General features: G+C 37.9%; 1 protein-coding gene and 1 long non-coding RNA gene across 2 annotated transcripts in view; both read right to left on the bottom strand.

Annotated features, from left to right (window-relative positions):
* Window positions 1–5,830: 5,830 nt before the first annotated feature.
* LOC115947712 lies at window positions 5,831–12,300 on the bottom strand. Its single transcript, XR_004081568.1, has 3 exons — window positions 12,273–12,300; window positions 7,817–7,859; window positions 5,831–6,021 (listed from the first exon to the last, which is right to left on the bottom strand). It is a non-coding gene; the product is annotated as an uncharacterized LOC115947712 (long non-coding RNA).
* Window positions 12,301–15,960: 3,660 nt separating this feature from the next.
* The window catches only part of TBC1D19 (TBC1 domain family member 19), a 39,922-nt gene continuing 36,144 nt past the window's right edge, over window positions 15,961–19,738 (bottom strand). Inside the window, exons 19-22 of the mRNA XM_005415620.2 lie at window positions 19,614–19,705; window positions 18,759–18,874; window positions 17,322–17,392; window positions 15,961–16,346 (exon numbers count right to left, since the gene is read on the bottom strand). Of these exons, the coding sequence (XP_005415677.1) occupies window positions 16,272–16,346; window positions 17,322–17,392; window positions 18,759–18,874; window positions 19,614–19,705 (354 nt within the window). The 3' untranslated portion in view covers window positions 15,961–16,271. The remainder of the gene's footprint in view (window positions 16,347–17,321; window positions 17,393–18,758; window positions 18,875–19,613; window positions 19,706–19,738) is intronic.

Raw genomic sequence — 19,738 nt, 5'->3', positions numbered from 1 at the left:
ACGGGAGAGGACGGGACGGGACGGGCGGCAGCTGCAGGTGCTGGGCCCCCCTCGGGCCGCCTGCATGGCCGGGGCACTCCTGTCGGGGTGCGGGGAGCAGCCGTCCCTCGGGGTCCTGCCCGGCTCCCCCGGGCCGCCAGGCGTGTCCCGGAACCCCTCCGATCCAGACCGCCTGGGCCGGACCCGGGAAAGGCAGAAGGTGAAAATAAGATGTTGTAGCTAAAGGGCAAAGCCTTGGACTTCGTTAAACTTGCCCTTATCGCACCGCCAGGGCAGACACCTGAGGAGAGCTGTCTGAAGTTCAGGTTCGGTGTGTACTACAGCACTCTCAAAACATGAACAAAACGAGAAAAGGAGTCTCAAATCTAATCTCACACAACTGAAGCCAGGAAAACTTAAGTCTTCACAAAGATTCAACCGTGATTTCATTGTGCTTAAAGTCTTTACCAAAAAAACCTACTTTTGCTTATGATGTTTCCATCAAGGCACTGAGTGGCAGTAATGTCTGTGCTTTGTCCTGCCCAAACCTGCAGTACTTTACAGCATTCCGTTTAGAGCTATTTAACGAGAATAACACAGCCTTTAAAGAACAAATTCAATCTACTATCTTAGATACACAGTACATGAGAAAATAAGGCAACACAGGTGCTAAAAGCTATATAAACATTAAATTTTCTATTAGCTATTGCAATTACCTAAGAAATAACAGAAGAGGGGTTGAAAGAGCCTTGAGAAAAGCCTTTGCCTGCTTTGTGGACCCTGCAGGAGACAGGAGCACGAATGGAGTTGTACAGGCTGCTTCTGTGGGTCAGCAAAATCTGGAAAGCTAACTGTGAAACCATTACAGTACTATTAAATGCAGCAGGAAACAATTTCTCTACTAATATAGTTGGCATGAAAACTCCATGCCAGTTTAAACATATTTTTATGGCAAAAAAATACCAAAACTTAAAAGTAATCATATAGCATATAAAGATTTGGAAAATGTGTCTAAAGCTAATGAACTCTAATTGAATTCTGAAGTCTGTGCATAGCGTTATCATTTCTGCTGGTGAATATAACAGCTTTTAAGACCAACAGTATCTGACCAGATCTTGTGCAAAGAGAACAATGAAAAGCCTGTATCTTAAGAAAGCTTGTTCAGTGTTGTTTAACTTTAGGGAGGGGAGCTGGAGCAGAGTAAATTTCCCAGATGGAAACAAAGAAACCAGCTGTTAATTTAATTAATTAGTTGATGTTATATTACAAGGAGAGAGGAATGCATAAAGGGCACACGAAAGAGGCAAGTTTCCTGGGCAAGTGTGAACTGTTTTAACTGGGAGTTAGTGAAGTCAAAAGACCCAGACTGCACAAGTACTGTAAAGAAAAGCTTATTCTGCATCAGAATAGCTGTGAGATGGGGACGCTCCAATAAAAAACCGATGTGGGCCTAAAATAATAAATGATCCTTACTAAAAGTCCTTTTTCAGTATTGGTTCATTCTCACCCCCATACTTTTAACAACAAGTCCGCAAGTCATTAAGCATGAAATGGATTGTTTTCAAGCAATGTCTGTGTTCTGGAGTTAGGGGGATGTCACTGCTGGTCAGGACACCATAGCAGGTCTCGTGGTGAGGAGCTTCTTAGCTGGAAATGCCTCATGATGCTGTGTCCCTTCATATCATGCTGAATCAGCTGCATGAACTCAGAATCAAGGAAAGGTTGCAGCCTAACCCCTTAATCCACAGAAACCTAAATAATTTGTGGTTTCAATATGAGGACCCAAATTCTAAAGAGTGCCCTGCAAGGCTTCATCACAGAACCAGAGAAAAATGTATGACCTTTAGAGTTCCTGTAGTCTAACTCCCTTACTCAACCCTGAGGAACAATCACTCATAACCAGATGCCAGTTTCATTTCAGAGTGGTCACCACTACTTTTTCAGTAGAGTGGTTCAGACTGCCATCCACCTCATCTACTTACCCAGTCCCTACTGGACTACAAAGATGCTGTGGATGTCACATCAAAAGACCCTTGCTGAAATCCGTATGTGCTGCTCTTATCACTTCAGTCATAGAGCCAACTCTCTCATGACCAAAGGCAGCTGTGTTGGTGGAACTGTGCTGGTTTTCTGAACTGACTCATCCTTTGTCATCCCAGAAACGGCTGCCAGAAACTTTTCCTTCATTATCTCTTCTGAGAGGGATACTTGGTAACGATGACTGCTCTGCAGTTTCCTGCACCTTGCTTTGATGATGGATGTGACATTTGCTTTTTTCCAAAAACTGGAAATCCCATCTGATTGTCACAGCCTTTAGAAGGTGATAGGAAGCAGCACAATGAAGTTACCTTCCTCAGCACCTTAGCAAGCAGCTCCTGTTCAGCCCTTAGGACTTGCAAACATGTAATTGCTAAATTTGCTCAAGTCTCCATCTCCAAACCTTGCCAAACTAGGCACAGGGCTCTGTGAACCCTAAGGGCTGACCTTGCTAGTAAATAACAAGGGAAAGAGGGCTTTGAGCATCTCAGCATTTTCACAGTTCTTTATCACTAGTGACCCACCCCATACATCAGCAGAGCTGTGTGGGTTTTGGGTGTGCTTGCTATTTAGGATGCTTTCTCTACCTCGGGATGTAGACAGTTGTAATAGAAGGGCTGGAATTTGTTGTGAATGGAGAATGGATGGTAATGTCTGGGCGTGGGGCTGCTGGATGAAGCACACAGCAGCAAATGAGTTCTCACTTCGGACTATGCTATTGGCATCCAAATTACCCAACCCAGCACATCTGTGTGCAGTTTTGCAAGACACTTCTCTTGTTCTGGAGAAAAAGAGCAATGAAAAAATCCTCATGACTTAGAGAGGTGAGACAGGATGGAGACACTGATCCCTATCAGCTGCTAAAGGCTACAAAGAGGCATATCCAAAACCTCTTCACTGTTGCCAGCCACGAGGAACCGAGACATGAGGAGAGCCTCAGAGTTCGTGTCACTTTTCTCTCCTGTGTAATTGCCGTGGATGCTGGACATGGGGCTCCGGAGCATGGGACACCCTGAGGGTGTGAGCAAAAGTTAAAGTTGCTTTGTTTCGAGATCTGCTCAAAGTACAACCACCTTCCCCAAAGAAGGTCTGGCACCGGCACATGCACATTGTTGACAGAATGTTGCAACAGCATTTCCCAAAAGTGCCTACGTTTATCTTTCTGCAAGGAGCAAACTGGTCTCGAAGCCTTAAGAGTTCAGCCATTTATGTTACTTTCTGTCACGAATCCTGATGAGTATTAATGGACTCCTACAGTCTTGGTCGAATTTTCTGAGTGTTCTTTGCTGTATGGATAACCTGAGAGGCTTTTATGTGAGCTCTGTCCCACATCCTTCCATTGATCTTCAGAGCAGAAAGCTTTTTTTTCCCTTTTATTAATGTGTATTAACTGCTTTGAGTTGCCTTTCCTGTTAGCAATTTTATCATTCACCTAGCCTTAATCACCACATTGATTTATCTGAACAGAAAAAGGGAGGAGAAATAATCTTCAGAGTTGTTCAATGCCAATAGTTCTTTCCAATATATACATTCAGCCAGCCCTACAATAACCCTGAAGCAGGTTTGAACAATAGAATAAAGGAAAAACAATATTTTTTTCTGCCCTTTAGTGCCATTTGCAGTCTCTCCAAACTAAAAGGTCTGAATGCTCTGGGTAGATGAGAAGACTGATGAGGAAAAATGAGCCAGACTAATAATAACAGATGAGAAAGAAACCTGGTGGGGAAACAGAAACAAAGCACGAACTTAGAAAAAATGCTACAAGGTCACCTTACAGGAAAGAAGGCTCAGAAATTAATACTTTTTTTTTTTTGTTAAAAAACAATGCAAGTACAAACTGGCAATAAGTTCAAATTCAGATAAGCAATTCAGATTATTTGTAAGTTGTCCAAGAAACATTTGATTCTATTAGTGCTGTGAAAAGAAACGTTCATTTTTGAATAGACTTGAGATTAAAATTCAAATATCTTCTCTTGATTAGAGAAGTTATTTATATCTGCACCCACGTTATAAAACTTTCTAGTTCTCAGATATCATGTGCTGATAAAATTCAAATGAAGGTGGAATTTTGTAAGATTTGTATTTGTCAGGATGAGAGGATTCGTTTAGGAACCCCTTCTTTGTTGTTTCTGGATTACTGAAGTTTATGTTGTGGGGAAGAAAACTTGTTAGTTCAAGAGGAAACTATACAAAGTATTTGAAGTGGTCCTGTATTTCCAGCTGTTAATGGACTAAGAAACTATGGGTCATAGTTGTTATCTCAGTCCAATAAGAAAATTGAACTCAGAGAATGGAGGTCAGTGAAACATCTTCCTTATCTGATGGGTGTATTAGCCCTTAGGATCTTATCAGTGACCACGAGTCTAGATATCCCTCAAAGGAGCAAATTACCTGGTAATAGGCTAAAATGCTGCAAAAATTACAAAATCTCTTTCAATAAGAAAGCAAGAGCAGTCATTAAGTGCAAAACAAGAGCTGCAGATCTGCAAAGAACTTTTTTATTAAGTTTCCTAGTTTGAGACTTTTTTTTCAATCAGCATTGTCACAGGCAGTGCAGAAGATTTTTTTTCTTTATCACCTATAGAGTAAAGACAAATATAAAAGAAGTCTTGGAACATGCAATGTTCAGCAAGTGTTCATTGCAGTTGATTCTTGAATTTGCATAGAAGCTTTGCTTATCCTTTTTTCAAGTTGTTGAGTTCTTTATGGGAACAGAGATGCCATTCCAGTTAGAAGATGTTGGCTAGGCAGAGTGTGGTTGGATTCCGTTTATTTCAAAAATAAACAAAGACTCAATCTGTTTACACAAGATCTGGAGGCACATCCGGAGATACCGAGTCTGAAGGAAAACAATGGCAGAATGAGGGAATAAAATATTTCAGGCAGCACTTGGATTTCTGGAATCTGTAGTAGGAGCCAAACAGTTGCCAGGACACAATCTTACTGGTGGTGCAGGAGCGGGGAGGGATCTTGCTATCTTGAATATTTTGGCTTGTCAGATTACAACAAAGTGATGAGTTGTTACATTTTTGACATCTAAAGACCATTTGGAGCAACACAAAAATGGTTGTGGAAATTAATTACCTTACAGATTTAAGTGATCAGAAATATGTTCAAAACTACCAAGGGACAGTCCTGGAGATCATGATATGACAAAGTTCATCATCTGATCTACTCAGAACATACATCTGGTTTTGCCAAAATTGATTGCCAGACTGTAAAAGTCCAGGCATCTTATTAAATTTTAACAAGACTTTGATTATGGTAATTTTGCATTCACAGTAAAATCATAATGGGTTCATTTGTAGTTTAAACTGTCTTTAAATGATCAGTGTAACCATTCCTGATGTTTAATGAACAGCAATATTAACACAACAAATCTATACATTAAAAATAAATTGCTGGCTTTTTCACTCTTCAAGCAATGTGAGAATTGAACAAATTTCAACACAGAAGTGAGAGCTATAGACATGACTGGCCAAAAAAGGCTATTTTAGAGGGAATGGAGAACAGAGCATTTTACCACCAAAGTAAAAAAACAAAATATCCCAGTATGTACATAATATTTCTTTCACTTTCCCTGAATCTCAGCAAATCCCTAAATCTGCCATTACCTAAGCAGAGACAGTCAGTGCTTTGTGTCTTCTTATTTCCTCCCTTCCTGCTAGACAGGAAACAAGGAAAAGCACAATCAGGAGGTGATAAGAGTCACTACTGCACATGGCTACCTTTTATTTTATAACAAGCATATTGACCAACTGCGTGAAAAAAAATAGAATAAAAATCACAATTAAAAAAATCATTTGGACAGAGTCATTCAGCACATTCTCATGAGTGCAGCAAGTATTGAAGAGTGCCTCCTGGGACATGTTTGAGTATGGTTTTGCTCAGAGAAAATAGTTCCGACTCACGTGTAACAGTAACTATCAGAATGGAGTCTGCTTATTCAGGCTGGTAGAGGCATTCTGGGGATCAGTTTTCATTTTCTCAGTGCCTGTAAAGTAACTGTTGCATTAAAAATAATGAGTAGTAACTTTCAGATTTTTTTTTGTCTAAATAAAGGCTTATTTCATAATATATAGAGCTGTTCTTTACCTGAATGAGCATGGTCAGAAAATGCTGTCAGATTAATTATTTACAATGGAAATAATTTGTCCCTTTAAGATAATATTTGGGATAAGAACAAAGACTATTTATGACCTTCTGAAGAAGCAAGAAGAAATTGGCAAAAGCTTTTACTTCAAGTGTGGTTTTGATACTTTTAGAAGCTGTTGATTGAAAAGTGGAATGAGAAATCACTCAATCAGAAGTCAGAACTTCAGTGAGTAGGAGATTATATTCTCATGATCTGTGACTAACAGAGAGCAATAAAAAGCCTACTGAACATGTGTATCATGTAAATACAATTCTATTGTCAGATGGCTTGTGGTAAATTGAAATGGCTGCTCTGATGTCACAGCAAGCAGGCTGTTTCCTGGAATTTCTGCAGGCAAGTTGCACATCCTGTAAACAGGAATTCTCTATATCTGGCATTGCACTGCCAGGTACTGTTAGTGACACAGACTGTAATAAATAAGATCGTTCTGCAGAGGCAGAGAAAGCTGGTCTCAAATTACCCAGAAAGTTGAAGGACACATGAAAACCACTGCTAAGAAAATCAAACAATAGATATTTTTTCTTTGCCTCAGTTTTTATATGTCTTGAGTTGGGTAACAGAGGGAAAGCATTGGAGAGTGCATCCTCAGTTATAAGGTCATTGGATACAGACCATCTTCCTACAGTCAGAACACAACCTTGGGCATTTGGTGTTATCACTTGCTACAAACAGCTGCACTTCTCACAAAAAAATTAAATTTTCAAAAAGAGTAAAATTTCATCCATTGCTTACATTTTCAGAAAGAGTACACATAGTTCATTTTTGTTCCTGCTTGCATTGCAGGTTGTGGTACTTGCAAGATTGTGTGCAATGTGCTAAGCTTCCTTGAGCATTAGAGTTGAACAAGTTTTCATGATATTCCTTGGATCTGGACTTTTTTTATTCCTTAATCTGCCTATTATGAAATTGTGACAGTTTTGGTTAGGGTGGGACAAAAAGGTTCTGTATTCAGTGAAGTTTTTCAGCTTTCTGATATGACTTATATAGGACAGGTCATATTTTTTATCTTCTACTTAATGAGTTCAAGCAGTTCTTTCTGAACTGTTCATAGTAGTTAATAAGAAATGCAGGGAAGGGCTCAACTAAAAGTCTAAATCAGAGACAGTCAACTCTTAACCCCTTTAGAATCAATAGGGAGTAATGGGAACTTCAGGTTGTTAATTTATTACTAAAATAAGCATCTAAGTTCTGAAGCTTTTCAAACATGGAGAGGAGAGGCAAATCAACTTTCAGGAAAAACAACGTGAGTATGTTCTGTGTTTTATCCATTAGGAAATGACCAACTAATGCTGCCCCTGATGCCTTTCTTTGTTTCCTGTTCTTGGGACACAGGAATCAAAATACCTTTTAGGCCTTACTGATATAACTAGAAAACAACCATAAAAGAAACTGCTCACTGCATGAAGGACTTGGAAAGCACATCCCGTAGCAATGGGTAAACTTTTCCTAATGTTTTAGCATCTGCTTTCATGTTTATGCTGTAGTAATTTCAGAGAATGTCTTCAGAAAAAAAATGACTAAAGGGAGACTCAGAAGAGTATTTGGCTCCTAAGATGTGCTCCCACTAGGATTACCTGTGCAGTATTCCCCTTCCCCTGGAATTAGTGTCTGTGATCACTCAATACTGAAAGTTTTGGTACTCACTTCAGAAGAGGTCTCTTCTACACAATCTTGATCTCTCTGTAATCTGTAAAAAGAGACAAGCTCAAGAAACAGTCACCTACATGATCCAAAAAAATGGGTTCATAGAATCACAGAATGGGTTGGGTTGGCAGGGGCCTTACAGGTCACCTTGTATGTTGCTAATGGCTTCTGAACTATAAAGGCTTGAGGCAGATGTGGCACCTATAGAGAGTTACTGGAGAGGGACTGCAATAAACCACAAACTATGGCAGTGGGTGTTGTTCCTTAAGGCAGGGTGGTTGCCTTGTCCCGAAAGTTTTAAGCTGAAAAGAACGAGTGGTGTACTTCTTAAATGCTACAAACTTCCCTTTTTAGATCTAACTGATCCCACAGCCTGAAAACTCACAGTGAAGTAAGTGGGCTAGTGAAAATTTAAAATCTATTACATTATGGAGGAAATAAAAAGCTTAAAGGCCTAATATAATCCTCGCTGTTATCTTAATAAAGCACTGAGTCTTGAAAGAACATTTCTGTTCCATAATAGCCCTGCCTTTGAATGGCCCGGTCCCACCAAAAGCAGAGCACACAGCACTGACCTGTTTGCATTGGAACAATTTCCTGGGCAGTATCAGTAACCATCTCTGTTTAAATGTCTGGACTGAAGTCAGGAGAGAGTAGTTTATCCTGCACTTGTCATTTAAAAATCTCACCATGGTGTTTTCTAAGAAGGAACAAAACTTCCATCTAGAGAAAACTGAAAAGATGGCTTACATTTGCATCAAGAACATACTCATTTCATTGGGTTGTGCCCAGTTTTCTGGAAGACCTACAGTAAATTCTACAAAAAGAGGACTAAAAAAGCCAGTTCAACTCAGAATATTTTTTATTAAACTGTTTGGAACTTGTGAACAAAAAATCTCTATCTATGAAGGGCTATTTCGTCTAAAACATTTTCATTGCATGTATTTGTACTGAAAAAGAAGGTGATATTTTCCCTTATAAAATAAAACAGACTGAACTGAGATTTTATAATAATGTTCAGAACTGCCTAGCAAGAAGAATAGTAGCCTTGAGTTGAAAACACAGAATAACTGTGAATTACAGATCAAGCTTTTAAACTAGGAAAATACCAATACATATAATAATGTAGAAACACAAAATTAATTATTCAATGAAAACAAAAAAATCTCATCTGAATGGGCAAAGATGGACCTTACACGTCAGAGAGACTCATGCTCTTTATATTCAAAAAACTCTCCACAGTTTCTTAAGAAAAAAAAAGAAAAAAAAAAGAAAAAAAATTACAAATCTCAGGGGCAGAATGTCATCATTTTGTAGAGACCAGGAAAATCTGACAAACTAGATAAAACTGTTCAGCTGCTAACATTATGAATTACTGTTGTACACACCACGTAAGATGATACTTGGCTTTTTCTTTGCCCAGCTTGCTAGGTTAACTTAAGCCTAATGCTAACCCTAATTCTCTGTCTTTTCTCTGGAAACAGTATTTTCACTTTGTCCTAATCTCATGTTCTAGAATCCCATGTAAAGATCTAGTGTATACAAAACAAAGAAGTTTATTTGTACAATCTACCACCTTGGCCCTTCCCTCATCCAAAGTCTAGTAGTAGGGATGAGACTTCTGGCAATGTTTTCCATTATTTGCTTGCAAGTTAGTGCCTAACACTCCTGTGTGTGTGATTTCTTCCAAAGCCAAGGTGGCCAAGGTCTTAAGACAGGTTTTTTCCAACTTTGAGTAAACACTTAGGTTATCATCCAGCCTGAGGAAATCTGCAGTTACTATAGTGCCTGCAACTTCCCTGCTTTTCTTTCACTGAAATCCTGGCAGGCAATGCAGCACTCCCTTTGTCCACAGAGCTCTCCAGTGTCTGCAGTTAGAATGGTCACCTAGGATGTTCAAAAAAACACCCTGGCATCACTTCCTGCGGTTTCTGGAGGACCACACTGACAGTGCAGTGATATATTCGGCTTTCTAAGATTGCAAACCTCTCTTTTGGTCTTTATTAACCTAGATTGTTGCAAAGCCAAACATCTACCACTTCCACTTTTTAATTGTGTGTTTTCAAGACTGAATATTGATTAGCTGCCTAAATAAATAATAGTTGTCCTAAACCAACTCTGCACTATAATCCTTACCCCATTTCCCTATTACCACCTAATGCAGGAATGGACTGATACCAAATTTAAAAGTTTTTCCGGGATTTCTTTGTAACACAACAGAAACATATTTCTCAGGGGAAGAGAACAACCCTAATCAGAAAGGTTCTTATTTTTCTCTAAGCTGTAAACTGTAATTCCCATAGACAGGAAATCCAGATTAGACAAAACTATGTAAGGCTATTTGTTGAAGATTGCAAAAAGAGAAGAGAGAAGATAAAGCTCTGGAACAGAAAAATCTAGTGGTACAAGTCTGAATTTCAAAATTTATACAAACATTTCAAAAAGACATTTTATCTTTTGTATGATTAACAAAACTTATTCAAGCTTTTAAAATAAGAAAAAAATAATTGTTGAATAAAGATGCAATATAAAGTCAGTAGAAGAAAGTGTACTTTGTTAAAAATACAAGTAGCAAATGATTGCTTTTTGTGTTGCAGAGGTCAGTTTACAGCATTTGAACACCTTTTTCCACTCACCCTTTATCACACCTTTTCCCTTTCTTTCAAGGATTGCTTTCCCCACAGTGGAAGTGCATTGGGCGAGGCAGAGGTGGCAGATGGCAGATGGGCTCTGCTGCCTCTGTATTAATGGAAATGAGGGGCATTAATGCTCCTAACACCCCTTTCCCATGTCTAGCTGAAATGCTTTCAGAAACTGAATCCAGTTAGAATACATTACAAACTACAATGAGACATCTAATTATGTCTTAAGGTCAGAAATGATGGAGAGAACTTCACCAGTAATGTGAGTGCTGCTAGCAACTGGAACTTCCTTCACAAGCTGTAACTATGCCAGTTTTCCACAGTTAGAACTTGATGTTAACATTAACGACCCACAATTGGGCTTCAAAGAAATGCTTGCTTTTGTAACCCAGATGCACTTGGAAAAAAAGGGAGAAAAGGGAAAATGTTGTGACACTAGACTTATTATAAAAAAAATTAGATAAGAAATAGTACTGAACACATAGAAAATTAAATATTATTGCTTTTTATACTTTCTGCTGATCAACTATTTATAATTAGCCTTATTAGGGTATAACTATCCTAAATAGAGCTTTTCAGAAAAAAAAAACCAAACTCATAGAATGTAACACTCAGAGATGTTTCTTGAATAAAATGAACAATCAGATACCCACTAAAACATATTATGTGAATAAAACATAATATTTTGCCATTGACTATCAGATTTCAACTTGTCTCTTAGCAACATGATACAGACTTTTTTGTTTAAAGCAAAGCACAGAAATTGGTCACATGCTTTGTCTTGCACAAATTGTGTCTTTAACTCTTTTTTTAAATATTCCATTTATTTTGGTCATAATTCCAAAAGAAACAATTTGTTCAAACTGTTCAGCCAAATACAATGTCATTTGGCAAAGCACTGTGGTCCTCCATAAAGCCAATTCTCTAGAAATAATTGTTTGCACATATCAGTACTCCAACACCTACAACAGGCTGATTTTGAAATCTGGGCACACAGAGGCCCCTCTGCAACTTTCTTCAGAGAACTTCAAGTTCACTTCCTGTAACCAGCAATGTCTGACAAGACACAGAATCAGGTGAACCTCCCTGGGCTTAAACAAAGACTCAAAATAATTGCCAAAAAAGCAGTATTTCTCCTTTTGTATTAATTTTAAGGCTGATCCCTGGTTATTGTTTAGCACAGTCAGATGGCAGTACCACTGTTTATGTGTTGCAGTCTTACAAAGCATGGTGATGAACCCAAGACAAACATCTTGTCCTAACCACAGACTCATTCTGTCCCCCTTAATAACTGGGGACTTGTGCTGCACTGTGTCCTCCACAGAAAAGACAAGTATCCCGAGATGCTTCTCCAAAGCATAATTGGCCACTAATGCCATAATTTGGTAGGTATACTATTAATTGTCTAATTTAAAAAATACTAAGTTGAGACATTTTCACACTGCTTTAAAGCAGAGCACAACTGTCAAAGTGCTGGATCAAAACGATCTTCTCTGCATTAACAATTTTGTTAAGGTACTGAAAAAGCTAAGCATAGTGTACAGGAAAAAAAGAATCTTTCAGTGATTTCAAATAGCAGCACATAATCTCTAGGTTCTAGAGATCTTGGTTTATTCTGTGGTTATTTGCTGCAATAAGTGGTTCAGATCACAGATGTACAGCCCCTCACTACACCTGTGACCTTGTGCTAAAAGCCTGAAACCTCCAGAAGGGTACTTTCTGCCGTCTGTACTGATTACTAAAGCTGTGAATAAACCCAAGTGCTGGAGTTGTCCTTCAGCACTTCTGAAAGTACTCACAAAAATGATACCTACTGTCATTGCTATGGCTGCTGTTGGGGGAATTATTCCCAGGGGCTGTTTCTCCTGCAATGCTGCCCAGTCCAACAGGAAGGCTGGCAAATGCCCCCGTGCCCTCACGTCGCCCTGGCCCTGGCACTGCTGCACTCCCTGCCCAGCAGCTGAGCTTCCCGGGGCTGCAGGAAACCTGCTGCAGCTGGCTGGGCAGCACAAATACCTGCTGCAGCTCATTGCCCTTTCTGTGTGGGCTGTGGGGATGGAAGCTGCTGGTCCAGCCCAAGCAAGCTGCCAGGCAGGGTCAGAAACAGCCTGGAGGGGAGGAGGAAAAGGAAGCGCCCAGCAGCTCCCACTGCCCCAGCTGCATCCGTCCCCTCCCTCCCCCATTTCCTCACATAAAATACTGGACAGAATATTTTACTGATTTGTTAAAATATGTTGAAAGGCTCTTCCCCTTCCTCACTAAAGATACAGCACTTCAGTTTTGCAATTTCAGTATCTTTTATAAAAGGCTTATTTTATTGTTAATTAACAGCTCATTGTATTGCTATGCCCAAACTGATGTTTATACAGCAATTCTGTTTCAAGGAATCCCTTCAGTCTTGTTGGAAGCATTTTATAAAATTCATTAGAAGATAGTAAAATTGGTGCAAGCTTCAGCATATTTTTTTTTCTCTTTTCTGGCAACAAGTAGAAATGTGTCTTAAACTGGAGACTCCTTGCAGCCTTTTCCCTTTACTGGGATATCTAACTGTTTCACAGTCTTTATAGTCTCATCATTTCTCATAATAAAATTTGTTACTATGACAAAAAAAATCCACTAAAAATTATAAACCGTTCTAGTTATCCAGTTGTTCCATAACCCAGCCATCAAGATTTGAGCTTCAACATATTTTGGAAGTACTGAAGGAAGATAACTTGGGTACATTTTTAGACAAGCCTATTTACTTTTGCATTTTTTACAACAGTCTATTTGACATTACAAGAAACCCTTGACAGCCCATAGCCAGAATCCAAAGGTTAGCAGCAAAATATTTGATCATTATCTATAAATATGAAGACAACTGGTTCTTGTACTGAAATGTCTGTTTATATTGATTTCAGATAGGGAGGAATGGACCAAAACAATTTGACTAAATTGAGCCACTGGACATTAAGCTGAGCCTGTTTAAAACAATGTAATTATCAAGTTAGATATGATTCTGCAATCACATCTGGCCATTACTTAAAACAGCAAAAATGAAAAAAGTGTTTTAGGAATTTGGAAGTCAAATGACAGACTTCAGATGTCAAGAAGTTTGAACTGATCTATAAAGTTAAAGAATTAAAACTTCAATAATTTATACTACCTATGTATACAAGAGAAGTATCTAGCTGCAAGACAGAAACCAGATATTTTATTAATATTAATAAATATTACATCTTTAATATTAAATTAAATTAGTATTATTTAAGCAAAGGAGATTAAAAATACAAGCATCAGCCAGAATCTGAAACAGAGTATTTTGCTGTAACTGAGTAACTGAGAGGAACACAAAAACAACAGCACTTCAGTAAAAACAACATTTTAAAATAGATTTAAAAAATATATAAAAATCTAACAGTATAGTTGAAGCTTAAGGTGAGGATTAGTTCGGTTTTTAATCTCGTCCTAATCTCATTTTAAGGCACTTACGCTCAGTATTCCTGTATACAAGAAGGTGTGTTGGCACCCCCATGGGCTCCAGGGCACAAGGTTCCTTTCCAGGCATCAGGAGAGACATTGGTGCAGGTCAGGCACAGTTTAAGTGCCCCACTGGGGAAGATGGAGGGGATGCAGGGGAGATGGGAGTAAGAACAGACCATATTCTGTTAGTCACAGAACTGCTTGTTCAAACAAGAATCCAACAGTCTCTGTCTCTGCCTACTTATAGCATTTCCAAATTTATTGAAAATTAAAAAGAAAACTAAAAAGAAGAGTATCTTCTCTTATCTATCTTAAAGAGAAGATACTGCTCAAAAATCCTAATCTGGAAAAAGTTAAGGTTCTGTTCAGATTCTGCACTGTGTATGAGCACAAAGCAAAGGGAATTAGAGGGTCAGCAGGCCTGTAGGGAATCTCCCTTGCTATTTAGTAAATACTTTTAATTCTTTGTAACGCCACGGTAATCTTGTAATGCCCTTATTGAGCCACAATCCTTGTGACTGCTTTGTAACATTATAATTTCTAAACTTCTACCCAATTTACGGATTTTAGAAACTGCAAAATACTGCATTTTAGATATAGATCTGAAGATGAAATAAGATCTTGTGGTTTATACACAAACTGAATATCCAGAAATGCAAACAGAAATTCAAGAGGGGAGAGACTGCTCACCTTGACTGCTCCTTGAGGAATCTACTCTAATCTTTAGCAAATCACTTAATCTTTCTATGCCTTCATTTCTCATATATAAAACAGGGTAATACTTGCTGTAAAGGATAAAAGCTATCATGTCTTTTTAAAAACCAAGTGTCACAGAAAAACCTCTAGTTAAACAGTTAAAACAACTTCCTGTAAATATTAAAGAAAACATCAATTTTCTGTTACCCACAGCAAAATTTCCCCAAATATTCTCACACATTATATCTGCTAAGCAGTTTGATTCTTTATATAGGAAGTGATACCACCAAGTCCACAACTTAACCTCTTTTTAAATTAGCCTTATAAATTTACTAGTTCAGTAAGTTTCTATTACATTATCATGACAGAGACAAGAAGATTCACAGACAAAGAGCTCATACCCCTACCTGGGACTACAGCTTAGATCACCTGTCAAATTTTGAGCAAGGTATGAAGGATTCATGTTTCACTGACTTACATTCAGTATGGCAAATAACGGCAACTACCTGTACATAAGCATGTACATGTTCATAAAACAGACAAAGACAAAAGTCCTATTGCAAATGCAGTAACTACATAATCCATTACCATATTTTGGCTTAGAGCCTTTTTCAGGTGTTGAGATACACTCAATCAAATCAATTATTGATTCCAACTTTGGTATTAAACAAATCAAACAAATTTTGTGAGGAAGACCTCACAAAAAGGTATGAGAGCTAGCATATGATGCCAGCCTGACTGCAGTGACAATCCATCACACATCAGTATGGGCAGGGCTCTTGCACTGAAGCCTGAGCTGTTGAATCACAGAGGCTGGAAAACTGTCAAAGGCGCAGCACTGCCCTCCCAGAGAGGGTGTGGGGCACAGCAAAAGGACTCTTGGCATCGTTCTCAGGGTAATATTTTGTCTCATGCCAAGACCAGCTCCAACAAGTTCTGAAGGAAGCTGTGCTCAGGCCTTCTCTGCAGGGGAACACATTTTGTGCCTTTGATCTGTGGAGGAGTTCAGCAGATGCCTGAGATAGCTCTATACCTAACCAAAGATGAATGAGGAATGTGTGACTACATCTCTGTGTATGAAAAGAATAAACAGGAGCAGTCAACATGAGAAAGAACACGGAGAAAATTTCTGTGAAAAGAATAAATAGGATAGGGATAGCAAAACTGATGTATGATCCCATCTTTTCCTCAGAAAACAAGAAAAAATAATCTTGCAAGTATCTTTATTTTCTCACTTGACAGTATTGGAGATGATATCCTCTAAGCTGTGAGCCTGAAAAAGTAATTTCATATGAAAAGAATAGGAGCTTTTACAACTCTGACAATAACATCACAAAACCCAGATCACTAATTACATTTACTTTATTTAATTTAGTATTACATGCATTTTAGACAGTGATTCATATTATTTACTTGCACAAGTAGTCATTCTCAATGTACAAGTAATAACCATTGTTTTTACAGTGGAATTCATTAGCATGCACTTCACACAATCGTGTGCAAAGTTATTTTTTCCAGTTAGAAAATATTAAGGTAATTATTTCTAAATTGATTTTATACACGGAGTTTCATTTTGGTTTTATGCAGACATTGCATAGTTGATGCTTAGCTTCTCCAGAAAGACTGGGATGTGGCACCACTATTGTTGAAACAGATCAAGTGACAGTAGCAAACAAGAAGATTTGAAGAAGAGGCATAACTTTCAGGGTTGAAAGGTCAGCAAGTACAGCCTAGGATGAAAATCAAAAAGGCTTGTTAAATATGACATTTGAATCAAATTTCCTTAAAGCAAGTAAAGAAGTCAGGAAAATATTCAAATACTGACTACAATACTGCCAATAATCAGATGTGGACATGGCTAGAAACAAATTATACTGGTTTATATTAGTACCATATGGCATAATTTTTCATTCTAACATTTCAAAGAAAAAACAGGTTTACCCATGTATAGTACCCAAGTAATTTTATTTTAGCCTTTAGCCTTACTTCAAATATACACTGCATCATGGGTGAATAAGGAGTCTAACATTTCAACTGGTTTCTAAAAATAATTGGGAATTAAGAATCCTTATCCTGTGGCTTGGCTAGTACTTGTGAACTAAGTCCAATGTAATGCCTCAAATAATCAATGTCTTCTCATGAAAGTATGTTTAAAAAAAAGCCAAAGAAAGTGATCACAAACTCTCCAAATATGGAAAAAATCCATCACTGTATAAAAAAAAAAAAATTAACAGGTGACTATATATAGTAATAATCTTCATGCTAATAATTTCATTTTCTTAATTCCTATGGCAGTACACACAGTGAAATTTCAGATTCACACTGACAAAGTAATCTTGTAAAATTTTTGTAATTTGTAGAACAGAAGCAACTAAAATGTACTGAGGAAAAGGGTACAAACCTCTGCAATATTTGAAAAACAATATATCCCACTAACAGAGATTATATATTTAAAAAAAAAACTTAACTGTAAAAAATAATTTTATAACACTGCATTTTTATAGCGAACATGCTTTATTTCCTTTTACTCCAGAAAAGCAGCATTACATACTGAATGCTCACAATTTCCTTATTTTTTATCTAAGGTAAGAATTTAGGCAGAAAGATTTGCACTATGCATCATGTGCCATGTGAAGCTTAAGTTACTCCTACTGGCAAAGCATCAGAAACTATTTCAATCTCCTCTAAGTGAAACTTATCCTTACTTCAGCTGCAGCCAGTGATGTCACCTCCATCAGGTTGACTGCTCGGAAAGCAAACACAGCAGCTGCCAGGACTGAAAGAAAATGTCCAATATTTAGGTTTCTGACCTGATAAGTAGTGGTTAGAATTAATCTTGATATAAAATACCAGTTCTCACTTAGTTTAATTATTTTGATGTACAACAGGTGACTGTGTTTGAGTGTCTTTGACCACTCTTTTAAACAGACAGGAAAAACACAACATTCTTTCAGGAAAGTCTGAGTGAAAATGCCTGAGTTTAAGATTAATAGCTTTTAATTAAAAGGGACAAGCTGTCTTACATGTACAAATGAAACCAAAACATTTTCTCTTCTACTCACCTACTTTGTATTTAAAAACTGACTCAACTGAAGATATAGGTTTTCTTTAAAACATCCATCTTAAACCTTCCTAAACATGAGGGCAGTATTTAGCTATAAAACTTTCAAAAGCATCTTAAAAGATGCCACTTCAAGGAAGAAATCCAGCAAAATCAGGGGGACTCTCAATTCCTTTAAGTACTGTAGAGGTAGTTGTTATAGGTAAAAGTTAAGTTAAATTAGGGCATATAGTTCAATTATATTGTATTAATTATGTTATATTAATTGTATTATGTTAAAGGCGGCGGGGGGGCTTATTAGAATGCGCTAAGAGAAGGGTGCAGGATTTGGTGGAACAGTGGTTTGGTGGGGCAAGGCGAAGTCGAAGAGGGATTGGACGGAAGACCTGACCAATCATTTGAAGCCCTGCAGAAACAATTGGTCCAGAATGAACGGCGTTAAAGACCAATGAGAAGCCTGGAAATGGACCAATCATCATGCGTATCCAAAATGGACCAATCCTGGACTCAAAGGGGGCTACAAATGGGGGAAATTCGGTTGGGTTGGCGTTCTTCTTCTTTTTGGATACTGGTTTGTGTTTGGGAAGAACCCAGTGCACTTGGGGTTAGCGCACTGTTTTGGTTTTTGGCTCGCTGTGTGGGTGCCTGGGCTTATCCTGCGTACTCCGTTCCTTGTAGCTATTTTAATAAACGAGAACCTCTTTCTCTGGAGAAAGTTTGGCCTCGTTCATATTCATAACAGTAGCTGCCATAAATAACATGAATCTTGTACTTTGTGAAAGATGATCAATTCATTTACCACTACCACTGAAGCTGGGAGAACATCCTGTGTGCTGTTCAGAGAGCACTTAGCATTTTTTGAGTATTGCCATTAAAAAAATACCTGACATATTTTTTATTAAAGATGCAGTACTCATTCAATTCCATTTTTCTAGATGATATATGCTTTGACATGTATGTAACCTGCTGTCTGCAGGTTGTCAAAGAGTAACTATTCTCATCACAAAATACATTGAAGCTAATGAGTATTTGCCTTACATTCACACAGACTTCACATGTTTTGTAAAAATAATTCTATTACCAGCAAGAATTTCTAGAGAATTGTATCCCAGGATTCTGTCCCATAGAAGCAAGAGCTGGTCTGTGGCTAAATAACCAGAAAACGCTCGTACCATCCATTTAAATGAAATTCGTAGCCTGCAAACAAGTGACAAACAATGGTTATTATATTTCTGCCTCCCATAATGACCAGATTGTCTATAATCTGAAAATATTTCATTATCTCTCTGCATTTCTCTTCTCTTCCAGGAAGAATAAGCATTGTCTCTTGCTGCAATAATAATCAATATTTTAATTTGCAATGGCCATCATAAAATTATTTAGCATCTCATTTGATAAAGTACTAATATCATTCTCATAATCATTCTGATCAAACAATCACATTAGAGTGATCTTCAGCTATTATCATCCTCAATGTTTCATCATTTCTGCTATTATGCTATTAAGATGGATACCAATTAAGACAAAATGGTTTTCAGGTTCTGTTGTGCCTGGCGCCATGAATTCATTATTGAATGACTCTTGCTCTCTTGCCTCTTCCAGTACCTTTTGCTGCAACTAACACATCTCTGTGTCTTCTATCCCCTAAGAAATACATCACTTAGTTCCATCAGATACAACATGAATTACTGAAACTTACCTGAATAATGCAGCATAGAGCATTTCTCACAGAGCAATTCTCTCTCTTTCACAGAGCATACAGAAGAAATGCACAAAGCACAGATATGAAGGTTAGACAAAGCACTCCATCTGACTCTCAAGGAAAAAAGGAGCACTGATGGTTATACTTTTGGGTAATTTCCTATAGATCTTCAATTAAAACACTACAGAACAGCATTTTCAGAATATTTGTAACAAGTCAGAAAGAAGTACTTACGGCTGAGCTCCGATTTCTCGGAGGTGATAGAAGAGCTGGGGCAGATGGGTTTGTAGAAGAGTCTCAAAAAGCAAACACAATGATACAATGCCCTAAAGAAACAAGATCATATCATGAATACTAAC

This window comes from Geospiza fortis, unplaced genomic scaffold (genome assembly GCF_000277835.1).
Source record: "Geospiza fortis unplaced genomic scaffold, GeoFor_1.0 scaffold40, whole genome shotgun sequence".
NCBI classification, from domain to species: Eukaryota; Metazoa; Chordata; class Aves; order Passeriformes; family Thraupidae; genus Geospiza; species Geospiza fortis.
The sequence above is the reverse complement of the archived record's forward strand: the minus strand, read 5'-3'. Positions and strand labels throughout refer to the sequence as shown.